Here is a 17850-nt window from a genome sequence, read left to right as displayed (position 1 = left end):
CATAATGAGTGCTCTAACTTCCCCTTGCTGTGGTCTGGAGCAATGAAGCCGTAGCGTTGGGTACCTCTAAGTCCCGGGGTATAAGCTCGCAACTTTTAAAGGAGGAACCAAAGTAGGCTATATTGAAATGGGAATCTAATCTTCATGTTAAAAAACTTGAAGCAAAAGCTTATTTTACACATTAATGTGTATAAGAGAAGACCTTGATGAAGGTATTGACTAAATGCGTTGATTTTAACAATAAAACAAACTTCCATTGTGCTACCAAGAGTCGCTTAATATTTTTTCATCTTGAGCTTGCTCCACTGAGCAGTTATACGTCTATAAAGGATAAGACACACTTGCACAGCATTTACCATCTCTTATACCTGTTGTTCAGAAGCTTAAGCCCATTCCCATATCATATTGATAAATACTATCATATTTAATTTGAAGCGGGTAAGATATTGTTCATCCTTTACAGCAACTTTCCCACCCTGGAGTTATTGTATGAATCATAGGCCTCATCTGTTTATTGCTGATTGGTTCCCACTAGGGCCTCTGGGTGTAAATAAAAAAGTGTTATAGTACTTGAGGCAGGTCTCAAGGCCATGTTTGAAAGTATTTAGCTTACCTTGAAAAAAGAATATCCACCAAAATATGAATGACTTGTTATTTCTGTCGAAAGATAATTGTTTATGCTTCCATTTTTGGCTCTTCAAGGACTAAGCTAATTTAACTATTAAGACAGTAATTAAGAAAGTAATTGATTTTGTGTTTATATGTATGCGTGCGTGCATGTGTGTGTGTGTGTTGGTGCATATAGGCATATGTATGTGTATGACCCCGTTAGGTGACAAGCTCTAAATCACCTTAGATGGCTCATCCACCCTAAGGTTCACTCTTTTTAAAATTACAAACAACTTCTTGATCTCAGCCTTAAAAACCAGACACACTTTAGGCCTATTTCTCCATTCACTTCCATTTCTTCACAGTTTTACAGCCCTTGCTACTTTAGTTTACTTGTACGGGTTGTCATTTCTTTTTTATATTGCACACTATTTGCCCATGACACACGTGACATTCGGGCGCTGGCTTAGATGGCCATATCTGAGAGAGTGACTTAACGATGAGCGGACCTCTACACCACAGCCACAATTCCCCACTCCTTAATGCTGTTTATCGGGGGCGCTCAGCATAAAAAAATGGGTTGTCTGGAAAAAACTGTATTCTTTCAGAAGTGGAAAAGAATGATTCTGAACAGAAGATTTAGATCGTATGGCCTCAATAGTCAAGCCCAAAGTTGTCCATCCTCCAATACATGGTGTTAGCCCTAGGCGTCTCCTGTCTAAAATGATTGTCTTTCTCTTTCTCCCTATCTCTCTTTCTTCATTTCACTCTGACTCCCTATCTCTCTCTTTCTCTCTTTCATCCCCTCTCTCTCTTTCATCCCCTCTATCTCTCTTGGTCTCTCTCCTGCTCTCCCTCTCTCTATTTCTCTCTCATTATCTATCTTGGACTCTCCCCCCTTCTCCCTCCCTCTTTTTAAATCTCTCTCTGTCCCTCCAGTCCAGCCACACATCACCCAGCTGCGTAACGTGACGGCGGTAGAGGGCAGCGCCGCCATGATCTCCTGCGTGGCTGAGGGGGAGCCGCTCCCTGAGATCTCCTGGAGGAGAGCCAGTGACGGTCAGAGCTTCGCCGATGGAGACAAGGTAACACTGGGCTGTCACCTGCTCTTACTTCCGCCCCCCTTTTCATTGTATGTTGCCTACTGTTGCACTGTACTGGTACCCGTATCACCCTCTCTAGACACATACATTCGCACACACACACACACACACACACACACACACACACACACACACACACACACACACACACACACACACACACACACACACACACACACACACACACACACACACACACACACACACACACACACAAACAAGGTAACCCCGTTGTCCCTGCTTTTACTGTCCACCTTCCACTCACTGCGTACTGCCTACAGTCACACAAAGTACCGTCCTCAACCCTCTCTCACCCTTTATTTCTTGCACAGACACACATGCACAGACCAGATGGCCGGTATTAACAAAGAGCACGTCTGAGGAGAATGCTCAACTTTGAGGATGGATGTGACTGCGTCACAGAGTAATTCTTAGTACTGAGACATTTTTTAAGTATATGTTTTGTGGGCCCAGTAATTCCAACATCTCCTTCCTAGAGCTCTTTAGAGGCACTACGTTATATCCGCCACGCAATAAGGTATATGTGAAGTAAAAGATTGTTAATTGTGTTACTGAACAAAGAGAGAAAGGTAGGCCATAGCGTAAGCTACCTCATCCAAAGATTAGTTAGTTATTTAGTTAGTTATACTCATTAGTTATACTCACCCACTCATTTGAAACAAAACCATGTTGTATACGACTAGGATGGTTTCAATGAAGACGGTTCATCTCTGAGATTCTCGGAGCATACATTGTGAAACATAGTGCCTCAACATACAAAGGTTAAAGAAATGCTCTAATCATGGCTAAGAGTAAACAGCTACCATGTGTTTTTCTGTCATTGTCTCAGTAGCCGCCGAGCACTAATGCTTTTCGAGAGGCGCTGCATTAGCAAAGATGGCTTCTGCTTTCCCCGGGAAAAAGGTCAATGGCTGAGATAAATGAATGTGTGCGTTGGCGTAATCCGCTCGGCTTGATAAATCAAGGCACCGAATGAGAGTAAATACTTCTTTGCACGTTGAGGCAAATGAAATTATGGAAATGTGAGCGCCGAGCAACACACCTAAATGTATGGGAAAGAACAAACAGGGCTTTGTGTCTACTGCTGCCTTGATGGATGGCCATGTTTATTTAGGTGAAAAGCTAGTCGCCCCTTCTTTCAAATTACATCTGCATATCCAGACATAGCCAGCGTGCTGCTCTCTGTTCTCTTATACAGTACCATAACACGTAACGCCACTACTTTTACGTCGGGGTAATGGAGCAAGAGCATTGTTTTGTTTTGTCTCCTTTTTGCCATGTCGCTAGCCAGCTAGTGTATTTGTTTCTCATTAAAGCAAATACAAACCAAGCAAACTAGCTGAGAAACAGTGTACGCTGACTGAAAGTCAATGATACATAGTAACAGAGCATTGTGGGTTTCTGTTTACTTCTCGTCTCAATGCCACTGGCGAGGTTATGCTAGCACTAGCAGCGAGCCACTGCAGCTCCCCATTCACGACAGCTTAATAAGGTCTTACAGCGAGACGACACTCCCAAGGTCAACAGCCACAGCCACTGTATCTTAACTGAAGAAAGAGGATAAGGAAAGATGATGCATCTTGTTTTAACTGATCCAGTGCCAGCACTAATACCATCGGAGAACTTTGTGTGGGGTTACTTGGAGTTCAGCTTTGGATATATCTTATTTAAGATCGTGTGTGATCATTGCAGGGTGTAGCAGGGCATGTCCAGTTTCCTCACATCAGATGGAGAGGGCTTCCACTGATCTGCTCTGCTCTCCATCTTTCATCTCCCACCTACCTTTACCTCTCTCTCTCTACCTATCTCTCCCTTTTTCCTCTTGCTATGTGGGCTTGCTGTCTCATTCTCTCTCTCTTTCTCCTTCCTTCTGTCTGTCTGTGTCTGAGTGTGTGCTCCTGCAGTGTCTCCTGTCCATGTCAGCTCCTCTGCACTGCATATCAAACAGACTAGTGTCTCAGTCCCTCCCTCCCTCCCTCTCTCTCTCCCTCCTCCCTTTCCTCCCCCCATCGCCTCCCTCCTTCTCCCTAGAGAGAGCATCCCTTCCTCAGCCAGCAGAACCTGGGAATAAATAACCCACATCTAGGAGAGAGAGCAAGAGAGAGAGAGAATTTATAAAGCCCAGAGTCAGCATTCTCTTCCTCTGGCAGATTTGCTTTCTGTACCCCCCACCCCCCTGTTTATTTGACAGTGTTTCAATTCACTCCAAATGCAATGTCCAGTTCCACTCCTGAATTGTTCAAATGGAATGTGGAGGGCACCTGCTGTATATGTGCAGTAGCACACTGTGACCATGCTACTGAAAGCACCACTTTCATAGCCAACCCCAATTTTATTAAAAATATTCACATTCAAGGTAAAACCAGGATCAAACCAACTTTAATCTACACAAGTGACGATTCACCCGAGATCAAACCAACTGTATTATACCCTTTATCACTCCTTAAAGGGAGGCCTCTTTAACCTGGCAGTAGCGAGAGACTGTGTGAGCTGAAATGACTGCAAGAGACTTCACAGTCAGGGCTAATACGACTGAGGCATTATAATGGGCATTAAACAGCTGGAGCTGGATATGCATCGATTGTTTAGGGAGATCTATAGAGTGGGCGTCGGAGTCAGTTGGAGTCTGTGTGAGTCTGCCACATCTGCACACTGCAGGGGCGAGTTCCCAGGAGACATCAAGGCTCAAGACTAAAGGAGAAGGGAGGAAAATGACACAGAGATGGGTCCCAGAGGGTGGAGATATATATATATATATATATATATATATATATATATATATATATATATATATATATATATATATATAGGCCAAATTGGCATGGGAACTCCAGAGGTTACGAATGCTGGGCCCAGTCCTGCTGGTTTCTAACCCTAGCACTTGATTAATCAATTGCAGTCACTATCTGCTTAGGGAGTCCGCACAGCTAGCAGACCTGTGTTCAAATAGTATTTGTTTACTTTCAAATATTAAAATCACCAATGGACTAGTCCCAAAAGTGCAAACCCCGCCCATCTGGCACACCAGACAGGCTTGATCAAACTCTCAAAGTATTTGAAGAACCCAAAAGATCTCCTTTCTAAGTGATGATCACGCTGAGCCAGTTTGTCTTTGTTAAGTATCATTGATGATTACAAGGAATGACTGCTGCTCCCAATCTAATTGACCCTTGGCTTCAAATTGAGACCATCTGTCTTCACAGTTCTCTATCTAATTATTGCAAATCAATTGATAGTCAATCACATTAATCCTAGCCAGAGGTGTAAAACTGATTTTACATCAGATAGATGGTTTGACTGAGTGTCAGGGGGGTTTAACAGTTTTGAAGTTGTGTGAGGTTGTTTTGGAGTAAAAGGTCAACGAAGAAAGTTCTGTGAGTGGATGGAGTGGATAAAGCAAATTCTTCACCTGAGATGTACAGTATACAATAGATTCACGATCCATTCGTGTGTGTGCGTGTGTGTGTGTTTGTGTGTGCGTGTGTTTGTGTGCGCATGCATGTGTGCCTGCACAGAGCCAGGATGGGCGTGTGGACGTGCGGGGCCGCCATGGCAAGTCCATGTTGACCATCAGCGGGGTGAAGCTAACTGACTTAGGCCGTTTTGACTGTGAGGCCCTCAGCAGGATCGGGGGCCACCAAAAGAGCATGTTCCTCGATATAGAGTGTAAGTACAGTTTGAGAACAAAAACACACATGCCTACACAGATACAGTATACACACACACGTTTGCACATCTGCACAGTATACAAACAAAGGGAATAGTGCACAGCCTCTACCTCGCTTTTTAACCAAGGTGCATGAATTGAGGCTCAAACTGAAGTAGAGATAAGATTCTCTATTAAAAAGCTTCGTCTTCATTATTACATCTAAAACCAATACAACTTGTTTTGCCCAAGCAAAACATCAAAACCACACACACAAATCTGCTGACTTGTAATATTCCATTGTTGAACACTGTTTCTGTTTTCCCTTTTTTAGCAAATGCTAGATTAATCACAACAGAGTTGTCTGCCCCCCCAGAAAGGCTAAGTAGTAGGAGGATATCCTGCTGCATCATTTATCCCACCCCCCCACACACACACACAACCTGGTGAAAAAACTGCTTCCTTAAGTACTCTTTAATAATAAGATTAAAGCTAAAGATCTCACCATCTCATTTCAGAACACAGTCATTTCAGAACACAGTCCCCAATGGGACTTTAAACCTTTGATGCATACGATCACATATTTGTGATCATTGTTGAGTGGTCCCTGCAGTGTACCATTACAAATATGTGATTGTAAACAGTAGCAACAGAAGATCTGATGCAAGAAACGTGTCTAAACAGCATTTTTGTCTGAAAGCATCTAAACAATGTTTTGTACTGATGGGAAATAAATGTCTTCACAACTTTATTTCTCAATTTCACATTTTATTGTAAAAGATAAATGCGATCTTCATCATCCAAACATCACATGGAACACATCCACAGCCAAACTCATTCCATAAACCAGTCTAAATAACAGGTTGCGCTTACAAGAAACAAAACATAAGTTAGCGACCTAAAAGCTAGATTTGTTTACAATGTACCACATCTCTGGTGAGCACAAGGGAGAAATGTAATACTGTTTAGAAAATAGCTGTGTGTCAGCTAAGCTAACAGCAGCTAAATACTTTATGATGGCAGCCATGTTTGTTTATGTTTGACAAGCGAAAACTCCATAATGCCAGAATGCCATTCACTATAAGACACAAACAAACATATTCAAACCCAAAGATGGCTGCGCCCATTTCCTGAAAAAAATATAAGCACATGGCTTGACAAGTCGTTTACCGTTTTTGACAAATCACAAAGGACACAGATGATCACCTCAAATATAAGCCTACTGCCTAGCCTAGCGGTAGCGCGAAAGCTAGACAGGGATGAAACCATTTTAGAGGGGTTTTCAAGTCTATGGGCGGTAGAAATGGGGGAAGGTATTGTGTGGAGATATGATGCAGGAAATACTACTATAATGGGGGATTTATCAATAAATGGGGAGGAAACACAGGAGAGTTTATACGCTAAACAAAAATAAAACCCCTTGAAAGGGGGGTCTGAGCTGGCAACCCTGAGGTACCATAGTTACAATCTGATGCCGCATTCAAAACAACTGGGAACTCAGAAATCTCCGACTTCCGATTTCAGTGCGTTCAAGACAACTGGGAAGTCTGAAAAAAACTATCTCCGACTTGAGAAAAATAGTTTTTAATGGTCGTCCAACTTGGGAAATTGGGCCTCTTTCTGACCTAAAAATCACTGATGTCATGTCAGTCGAGTGAACTATGCCTTCACCTAATATTTCTTTTAACATCTTTGGTCTGACAGACGCTTATGTGACAACCAGAATGCATTGTATGAAATCAACAAACATGGCACCACACATAGCTGGAAAATAGCTTAGCATTAGCTCATCATAATCAGTACACATATGTGTCCATTACAATCTATCCAAGAGTTGGAATGCATGATTTGTCACTTGTACTTCAAAACGTGAATAAAACAGTAAATACATTACATACATACATACATACGGTATGCTACAGTAGGAACGACAACACAATATACAGAAAATAAGGTACTTACTTTGATAGGAACGCACACGTGTCCAAAGTTATTATCTGTGAAGAATAGCCAGCCAGAAACTGTGCCAGGGGGAAAAAGTTTGTGCAAGACCTGTTCTGCCTAGGGATGTGCAATGTCTTCATACTTGATCTAGGGAAAAACTGGGGAAGTGCTTGGGCTCTCGTTGAAGAGAGAAGTTTGTCCGGCTCAGTCTCAAACATAAATTGTCACCAAATGTGAAATGGGCTACTTCTTATGTGAAGTAATGAGGAGGCGCAATACACCTCCATTCAATCTGTTGTTAGAAAATAAAACTTGTTAGAAAATACAAAAAAATGGACAAGTTGAAACAGCCTATAGAAAATTAGCAGGCAGCGTGCCTTGGTTTGAGGGCAGCGTAGGTTAACTGTCTTGTTGCGTAACAATCACATTTTGGAACAGTGAGTGCATTCTGACATCACACGCATAAAAAACTCATGTTGGAGCGACCATTTTAGATATTTGGAACTCGCGTGAAAGGCTAATGGCATGAAACACACATGTAATAACTGCCAAAGTAGAGGTGCAATTGCAATAAGCAACTATATAGACCCAGGTGTCTGTATTTTCTAACAAACTTGCTATAAGTGGCACCCTTTGAGGTTAGCGTGCATGACAACACTGCCCTCACTTTGCCCACGCCACCCTTGGCAGTGCCACACCCTCAGAGCAGTGACCCATCAAGCCCTCCCTCAACACATGACAGTCAGAAAGTTGATGGACAAAATGGGCCCAAGAAGTGTGTGACTGAGCGTAGCAGCGGCGTGAGCTAAGCCAACTGTCACCGCAGAGCTAATTAACTAATTTATTAAGTCTGTGGCGGGACGAGAGGAGGTAGAGGCATATCTTCCTTCGTGACAAAGTGCCAGGCATCAATCTCCCTAATGGAATACTGCGAGCAAGCATCAAACAGACCATAATGCCACTCTACTGACTACTGGGTGAATGCAGCATCGAGCAGTTATGGCAAGCGGCCCCCCAATGCAGTGGGGGGATTGTTCATTAGCGCCCATCCAGCTCGGTACCGCAGATTCACACACACACACACACAACGACACACACACACACACATACACACACACTCAGAAAGAGTATCGTAATGGAGATCTCTCGCCCAGCATGAGGTGTCTTCAATTAAGTTTAAGCTTCCTTTTAACTTTGGCGAGAGTGTATTGAGGCATTCATGAGACACTCTCCCTTTTCACTCGCCCAACAACCCATCTTTTGGATTTTTCATCTCAGATTTTCTGGCTGTTTTTTATTTGCCCTGGTTAAGCATGACTTGGAAGCTAACCGACCAATCACGTTGTGTCTTGGATAGACATGCCCAAGTTCCAGACCAACCAAACCATATTTTACTCGTGGGAAGGCAACCCGGTAAACATCAGCTGTGACGTCAAGTCCAACCCGCCCGCCACCATGCTGTGGAAGAGAGAACGCCTCACCGTCTCAGCCGAGGGCACTGCCAACACACGCATCCACACGACCGACGGCAAGTCCCTGCTAGAGGTGGGTATAGGAAGCAACAGGGCACCCACCGGTAACAATCTAACTTCAGAAATAAAAATCATCCCCAGCTTCCAAGTGGTCTATTCAACTCCTTTCCTCTCCTCTGCATCTCTTCCCTAGGTCATTGCCAACTTATCTGGTAAAATAAGGGCTGAATGAAATAAACAATTCTTTATAATGGCTAAAATAGTGTTTCCCAAAGTCTTCACTTAGTGTAATGCCAGTGCCATTGTATTGACTTACCTCTGGTCTCTGTGCTCACTCAAATGTTTGTCCCTAGGTCACCCCAGTGTCCGACAGGGATTTCGGACGCTACAACTGCACGGCCCGGAACAACATCGGAGTGAAATACCAGGAGTTCATCTTGGCCCAGGCAGGTAAGTGCTGGCCTCGTAAAGTAACCAATCCTCCCTCATTATAGCACATTGGACTTTCCCTTGATATCATACATATGGAATCGGGTAAACCATGCACCAATCGGGTAAACCATCAACATATCAAAGTTCATCAAATAGCTCCAACTGTGTATCATCCATGTGGTATGATCGACCAAATATCGCCCCAATCACTCAATGAAATATCTAGTGCTGACCAAAGCAACAAAGCGCCACTTCAGATAGTATCTTCCAACTGTTTTTCACCCCTCTCTCTCTCTCTTTTGTTGTTGATAACCTCCTTGTTTGCCGTTACCATGGCAGTAAATCCCATAACCACCCCCTAACCTCTATTTAGCCTAACCTAATCTCAAATGGTTCTCACTGATTTAACATACTGTAGCTCCCCCTATTTACTAAAGTACCGCCTAAGTACGGTTTATGTTTAGATAATACACATTCTAACTATTCAACTTTAGCGACTTGTACGACTTATTTGGAAGGTTTGAGAATCAATTGTTGAATCTGGCTTTGTGCACAGACCTTCATAGCTCAAACTTCCCTTTGTGTGTGTGTGTGTGCATTTATACTAGTGTGTTTGTGTGTATGCTGCATATTAGTGTGTACGTGCATTACTATGTGTACTGTATGTACGTGTGTGCGTTTATGCTTGCCCAGAGAGTGTCTTCCAACTGTTTTGCACCCCTCTCGCTCGGTGTTGTTGTTGATAACCTACTTATTTGCCATTTCCATGGCAGTAAATCCACTAACCCCACCACAACCCCCCCCAACCTCTATTTAGCCTAACCTAATCTCAAATAGTGCTCGCTGATTTAACGTAGTTCCCTCTATTTACTAAAGTACCCCCTAATTTATGGTGCATAGAGCAGGCTAATATAAAATAACACAGTCCAATTCACTTTAGTGCAGATTCAATTACTTCAAACACAGGGCCTCTTAGAAGTAGAATTCTGAGAAAAAAGGACTTACGATGTAGTTTTAGGAGATATTCTTCCGCACACATACCCATATACGTATGCATTTTTCACACACACACACACACACGTCGGGACACACATTTCAAACACACAGAGACACCTTTACAAACTCTCTCTCTGTCGCACACACAGACACAATCACTAAAGGAAAGTAAACAAGTCTTCGCTCAATTAAGATTAAGATCTCTTTCCCCTTTATCGCAATGAATGGAGTGTTGCCACATTGTGAATAACAAACCATAAGACTAAAACAGAGGTTTGGGGGATCCATGAAATGAAACAATGGGTCCTTCACACACACTCTCCCGCCCATCAGTTGGATTCGGCTTCAAAGTCTGATCATTAAAGAGAGAGGAAACTCTAGTGTAACAACTCTAGATAGACGACTGTGAGCCAACCCTGTCAGCCAACTACCCCGCTAAATGCTAACACTTGATTCATGATCAGTTCATTCCTATGGAAACCGTGACGCAGCACTAACCCGCTTATGCAACTCCTTATGTAACTTGAATGATATTATGAATTTTACTGATGCAAGTAAATGGCAGATAATAGTTGAAAAGTCATGCATTATCCCTGATGTTAAGAAGTTTTGGGCCTGAATTCACAAAGCCTCTCAGAGTAGGAGTGCTGAACTACTGTAGGATCAGGTCCACCCTCTTAGTCATTATGACTTAAAAGGCAAAATCAGATCAGTACTCCTACTCTGAGATGTATCGTGAATATGGTCTTTGATGTATTACTCAAGATACCATGGGGTTGTGCCAAGTTAAAAATGCAGTATATAAGGCTGTTAAGGGTTGACTCTAAAGGCTTGAACTGCTTATACCCACAGTGTTAGCAAAGATAGTTCAATTTGTCTCCCTTCCCACTCTAACTTTGTGTCATATAGCAACAGAGATTGAAAGAAATACAGTTTATGTGTGAATAATAACTTGTCGTTAGATACACATTGTAACTATGCAACTTTTGCAACGTGTATGAATTATTTGCACCCCATTATTTATATTTCTACTTTGCACTTTCTTCCACTGCAAATCTACCATTCCAGTGTTTTACTTGCTATATTGTATTTACCTCGCCACCATGGCCTTTTTTTGCCTTTACCTCCCTTATCTCACCTCATTTGCTCACATTGTATATAGACTTAATTTTGTACTGTATTATTGACTGTATGTTTGTTTTTCTCCATGTGTAACTGTGTTGTTGTATGTGTCGAACTGCTTTGCTTTATCTTGGCCAGGTCGCAATTGTAAACGAGAACTTGTTCTCAACTTCCCTACCTGGTTAAATAAAGGTTAAATAAATCAAATAAATACATTTAGAAGGTATGTGCTGGGTTTTCAGAATCAATTGTTGAATCAGGCTTTGTACATAGACATTCATAGCTCAAACTTTGCTTTTATCCATGTGGTTGATGGTTTGCCTTTGTGTGTGTGTGTGTGTGTGTGTGTGTGTGTGTGTGTGTGTGTGTGTGTGTGTGTGTGTGTGTGTGTGTGTGTGTGTGTGTGTGTGTGTGTGTGTGTGTGTGTGTGTGTGTGCGCGCACATGGCCTTGTGTGTGTGTGTGTGTGTGTGTGTGTGTGTGTGTGTGTGTGTGTGCATGCATTTATACTAGTGTGTGTGCAGGCTGCATATCAGTGTGTACGTGTGTGTGCTTATGCTTGTGTTTGTACGTGTGTGCATGTGTGTGCCCGATTGTGTGTAGCCCCACAACTGTGCTGAAAGGCCTCTCTCTCCTTAATGTATTCCTGGTCTTATAAAAGAGAGGCTCTGTAGGACAGCAACGGTTTCTTTTGATTTGCTCAAAGCCCTGTGGCTCCACCAGATAAAAGGGAAGTGTTTGTGTGATAACGGGATTGAGTCAACCGCTGATAAATATAATGGCCTTGGCTTTTTTTTTTTGTTGCTACGCCTGAACACTGTATGTGGGTTAACACAAAGCATTCTGCATTGTAAAACCCAATAAGGCTGAGTTGCCATAGCAACATCTTTGTATCACTTGTGAGAGTTTTGATTTGCCAATAACGACACACCAACGATATTATGTTTCCAAACAAATAGAGACATCAATGTATGTGTGTTTGGATGTGTGTTGTTTCAATGGGGGACGTTTATGAGTGTGACCCTATTTCTCTGCTTTTTTGTAGACGTGCCCTCGAACCCGTACTCGGTGCGCTTGTCGGCCGTGTCACAGCGCATCGCCACGGTGACATTCATGAAACCCGACTCACATGGCGGTGTACCCATTGGCCACTACCTGGTCAACTATAAAGATGTGGGCTCGCAGGCCTGGAGAGACGTCAAGTCACATGGTGTCCAGAGTGAGTGTGTTCCCCTGTTTCCACTGTTCTGATCTTCATTATCCCTATTCTGATCATTGTCGCTGTCATTATGTCATCATCATTGTTATTTTCATTGCCATCATCATCATCTACATCAAAATGGACATCATGTTCATCATCATCATCTTCAACAACATTTTTGTCATCATCAATCATCATTGTCATTATCGTCATAAAAATGTACAATCATCATCAACAATGGTACGGACATTCTAGATGACCATCAGCGACATATCTCATGTTTTCTTACATTTACATGCTTTACATTTACTCAGACAAAGAAAAAGCTGCCGTCTTTGGGGACTAAGTAAGGTTAGGTCTTTCACTGCAGGGTCCTGCCCACCTAAGTCAGACTAAGACCCCTCAATCCTTGATGAACCTTTGTTTCCGCACATTAGTCCCCCGTCCTCACACAAACATATCGAACCAGCGAACCAGCCAAACAAGCGTGAACAGGAAGACGTCGCTACTTGATTCGCGCTGCGAACCGTCTCTCTGCGGCAAGCCTCCACAAGATCAGGAGGCCTCCTACTCTCTGGTCATAAAGCCTGTGAAAGGGAGGGAGAGAGAGAGAGAGGGATGGAGAGAGGGGGAGGCAGCTAACCAGCAGGTCTGAAAAGCAACTGTCTTTCCCTTTCTACTCTGGCTCCACGACTCGAAATTGATTTTGGAGGCACTCAGGGGAGTGGGTGTGCGTGATGTGGAGGACTTCAAAAAAAGACCACCTCAGAAGGACGAATTCTCAGACGATAAGCAGGTCTGACAAACCTGAAGGGCTTATCGCTAATATCCCTCATTTTGGAGTCTATTACAATAGTGAGATGGAGCGCGGAGAATGCTGAGAAGCATGGAAAGCATTGAGGGATAGAGAGAGAACAAAGTGATATATACAGGCAATGCGAACAGAAAGAAAGACAGACGGAGTTAAAGAGGATAGAATGAAAGAGAAAATATGAAGAAGATGGAGAGAGAAAAAAATGAAAATAGGATTTTAGAGAGATTTGGGAGAGGGATATATTCGAGGGGGATGTACAGTGAGAAAGAAATCAAGGTTGTGAAGTATATTGTATGAATTCTTAAATGGTGTTAGTTCTTGTGTTCCACCCCCACCTGTTTCACCACCTTCCTTGTCTCGAGGTGAGCACGTTAACGGAGATAGCCAAATCAACTAATTACCAGTCGCAAATATTATTTGGAGTCACTTCAGGGACTTAATAGTAATGATGCACTTTACACTATAAAACAGCTCTGTGTATAATGAGTTGGCACAATTTGTTCATCTGAATGCCACTGGCGCTCACTAAAGGTCTCGTCAAACCCCTGGTAGAGACAAAATGTTAGTAATTAGCTCATTTTGCATTTAGATCCCCCATTATACAATTGCAAAGCAACCATTACCCTTAGCGCACGTTTAAAGCAGCGCAAGTTGCAAAACAACAACCTTCACTCAAGTTCAGCGAAAGTTCATATGTATCAAATAAAATCAGAGCCGGAGCAATTCGCCGTGTATACCGAACGCTTTTCAGAAGACAATGTGGAGCTCCCTCGCGCGCCGTCGAAAACTGACAAAAGGGCAGACCTGCCACTCCAAAAGCTCTTATTCGGCCTCACATCAAGCTAGACACCCCATTCAATCTTCCACTGCCGGTTGACATCTAGTGGAAGGCATATGAAGTGCATACAGATCCATAAATAAAAGCCAGTTGAATGACACAGAGCCTCGTTTTCAGATTTTTCACTTCCTGTATGGAAGTTTGCTGCCAAATGAGTTCTTTTTTACTCACAGATATAATTCAAACAGTTTTAGAAACTTGAGAGTGTTTTCTATCCAATAGTAATAATATGCATATTGTATGATCTAGAACAGAGTACGAGGCCGTTTCATTTGGGCATGATTTTTTCCAAAGTGAAAACAGCGCCCCCCTATTCACAAGAAGTTAAAGTTAGCAGGCCGGCATCTGCTCCGACGTCCGGTGAATGGCGATTGAGGGCACAGCGGATGGAGTTAAGTCGGTCGTGGTGGTACGGCGGGGCGCCGTGTCGACAAAGGGTCCAGACCAGATGGCGAAAGAGGTAATTGTAGTTGTAGTAATTTAGTTTGCTAGCCGGGAGATGCGCCTGGCTCACGGCTAACTGGTGCTAGCTTCGGGGCAGTGGCGTTAGTCACTATAGCCACTCGGTAGCAGCGATGATCCGATGCACAGGTTCAGAGCTTACGGCAAGGATCCGGTGGAGTGGTGGATTCTAGCCATGTTGGGGTAGAGTCCGGAAGACATCGGCTGAGTAGCCAGGTGATCACAGAGTAGGCCGGGAGGTAGGCCTGGCTCAGGGCTAGCTTCGGGGCTGGGTCACTCGGTGGCAGCTAGCTGTGGTGATCAGGAGTAATTGTCCAGGGTTTACGGCAGGAATCCAGCGTTGTAGTGGAGAAAACAGTCCGATGCTGGCAAGTATTATCCAGGCTAAAAAAACGGTTGGTGTCTGTGCAGAAGGAAATGCCGCTAATAGGGCTAACAATTGCTAAATAGCTAGTAGCTAATTAGCTGGCTAGCTTCTGATGGAGGTTCTTGGCTATAAGGTCTAAAAGAAATAGCGGATCCGTGTCACATTGGGTGAGGCGGGTTACCGGAAGGTATATTTAATTTAAAAATGGAAAGAGATTGAAACTAAATTGAAATATATACAAAAAATACGAAAAATTAAAAAGTACACGAGAGGACGAAAAACCACGTCTGCACTGCTACTCCATCTTGGATACCTAACTCGGCATGGACGTCCTTTTGTAATTTCCGCATGAGGAACTATGTAAATTACTTTATTGTAGAATTTACATAGAAATCTATGATTTTGGGCTGACTGCTGAGAAAAAGTTATTAAGCTCTACTGATTAATGTATTGCTATTTTAGGAGTGGTTGAATGATCTAATGGCTTTGTTAGAGAATGACCAATATGGATTTTGTAGGGTCGATGTCGATACCGTTTTTTGGGGGAGCCGATGGCCAATATTTTACGCCGATATTCAATATCATTACATTTGAAAATGTTCAAGATGTTATTGACAGATGCTTATCATTTCACTGCACACTGTGAAGTTGTCACATAGTATTTCGGTAGAGTCCAAGAGTTCCAAAGACATGGAACTCCGAACATTGATGCTGAAGCTTTACTATCTACTGATCCCAGAGAATCAACAATGGAGTACTACTGTTTTCATACTGTTTCCACGCAAACAGCACTCCCACATATTGGCTTAGAGCCCTTACAGCTTTACCTTCTATACTATCTCTCTGGCCATGAATGGAAGGAGGCAGGGAGGAAGAATGCTGGCTAGCTCAGCTGCAGTGAAATACTCACACAACACAGCTAGGTACACAGATCCCTCTGTGGCACTCCACTATGGTATGTCCCACCCCCTGTATTGACAAGAGAGGTGTTCTGATATGAACAGGGGATTTGTGGCACTAGCATTAGTTTTACCGTATGCTGCGGTCCCCCCTTTGACACATAGTGGTGTTAGCGGCTCTGTTAGCGATTAGCTTTAGCGTAGCTGGCGACCCCGCCCCCTCCCATTGACTGATAGTGGTGTTTGTGGCACTGTTAACCGATGCTGTTAGCGCGTTAAGCCAGCTTGTTTACCAGGTGGAACAAAGAGGCGCTGGGGTGGATTAGTGGGATTCAACAGAGAAGAGTGGGAGGTGGTAGGCGTCTTTCACATACATACACACACGGCGTGAGAGGTTTCACTCTCACAGCTATCTGTTTCGCTGTCACTCCACTTCTGTGTCCGTCTGTATCCCTCTGACTTTCTACGTTTCTTTGTATTTCTCTATTTTTCTCTTATTTTGTCTGTCTTTTCTCTTCTCTACCTCTGTCTGACTGTATGTCTGTCCTTCTGTAAGTCTCTATCTCTCACGCTCTAACTCTCTGTCTGTCTGTGAACAAGCTAACAACATGATAATGTGCTAACTAACGCTCTCCCTGGTTGTCCTCCTACAGCGATAGTACTGCTGACAGGCCTAGAGCCCAACACCACCTACGAAGTGCGAGTGGCTGCAGTCAATGGGAAGGGCCAGGGGGAGTTCAGTCACACGGAGTCCTTCCAGACTTTACCCATACGTGAGCCCAGCCCCCCGGCAGTGCATGGCCAGAGAGGGATGGGCAAGGCCTACCGGCTGGGCCTTGTTAAGCAAGACGACGGGGGCATGCCCATCGTGGAGTACATTGTCAAGTACAAGACAGTGAGTAGCTGGATGTCAGGATTGCCATTAAATACTACCGTACACTCTTAGAAAAAAAGGTGCTTAGTAGAACCATAAGGTTTTTCAATTTGTCCCAATCGGGGAACCTTTTTTGGTGCTAGGTAGAACCCTTTGCAGAAGGTTCTACCTAGAACCTTCTATAAAGGGTTCTTCCAAGAACCTTTTTATATTTGAAGGGTTATTCTTAGAACCCTCCATGAACTGTTCAGTTAGCTTTATTTGCATATGTTTTATGGCAATACATTACATGCACTGAGTGTACAAAACATTAAGAACACCTGCTCTTTCCATGATATAGACTGACCAGGTGAATCCAAGTGAAAGCTTTGATCCTGTATTAATTCCACTTGTTAAATCCATTTCAATCAGTGTTGATGAAGGGGAGGAGACAGGTTAAAGTCGAGACAATTGAGACATGGATTGTGTATGTGTGCCATTCAGAGGGCGAATGGGCAAGACAAAAAATGTAAGTGCCTTTGAACGGGTTATCGTTTGTGTCAAGAACTGCAACGCTGCTGGGTTTTTCACGCTCATCAGTTTCCCGTGTGTATCAAGAATGGTCCACCACCCAAAGGACCTCCAGCCACTGTGGAAAGCATTGGAGTCAACATGGGCCAGTATCCCTGTGGAACGCTTTCGACACCTTGTAGAGTCCATGCGGACACAGCCAAGAACCACAGTATTTACGGACTGCCAGTGCCCCTGAACAAGGCCAATTTGGTCCACGCATTTTCAACCACACAATTACCACAGATTCAAGATGGCCACTTCTTCTCTAAAGCACTCTCGTAAAACACAATCACGGGACCACAAGTAGTTTTTGTTCTAGTTTAATGGTAGTAGATAATGTTGCATACCTACACTTAAGGTAATAGCAAATAGCAGTGTCAATCGCATTACTTTGACTGTGTGCGCACAAGGCTTATGCTCTATTTTTTTGTCCTCATGCTGACATGCACACACACACGCTCAATGCCTAAAAATAATAAGTACACCAACCTTTATTTAT

At 43.3% G+C, this 17850-nt stretch overlaps 1 protein-coding gene across 3 annotated transcripts in view; it reads left to right on the top strand.

Annotated features, from left to right (window-relative positions):
• Window positions 1–17850, top strand: part of LOC129859509 (neural cell adhesion molecule 2-like) — a 441041-nt gene that overhangs the window by 353816 nt on the left and 69375 nt on the right. For all 3 annotated transcript variants that reach the window (XM_055929372.1, XM_055929373.1, XM_055929371.1), the window contains exons 8-13: window positions 1549–1694; window positions 5249–5399; window positions 8681–8868; window positions 9149–9245; window positions 12390–12563; window positions 16579–16820. In XM_055929372.1, the coding sequence (XP_055785347.1) occupies window positions 1549–1694; window positions 5249–5399; window positions 8681–8868; window positions 9149–9245; window positions 12390–12563; window positions 16579–16820 (998 nt within the window). The remainder of the gene's footprint in view (window positions 1–1548; window positions 1695–5248; window positions 5400–8680; window positions 8869–9148; window positions 9246–12389; window positions 12564–16578; window positions 16821–17850) is intronic.

The sequence above is a fragment of the Salvelinus fontinalis genome, chromosome 7 (assembly GCF_029448725.1).
Source record: "Salvelinus fontinalis isolate EN_2023a chromosome 7, ASM2944872v1, whole genome shotgun sequence".
In the NCBI taxonomy this organism is placed as follows: domain Eukaryota; kingdom Metazoa; phylum Chordata; class Actinopteri; order Salmoniformes; family Salmonidae; genus Salvelinus; species Salvelinus fontinalis.
This window is presented reverse-complemented; position numbering and strand designations above follow the sequence as displayed.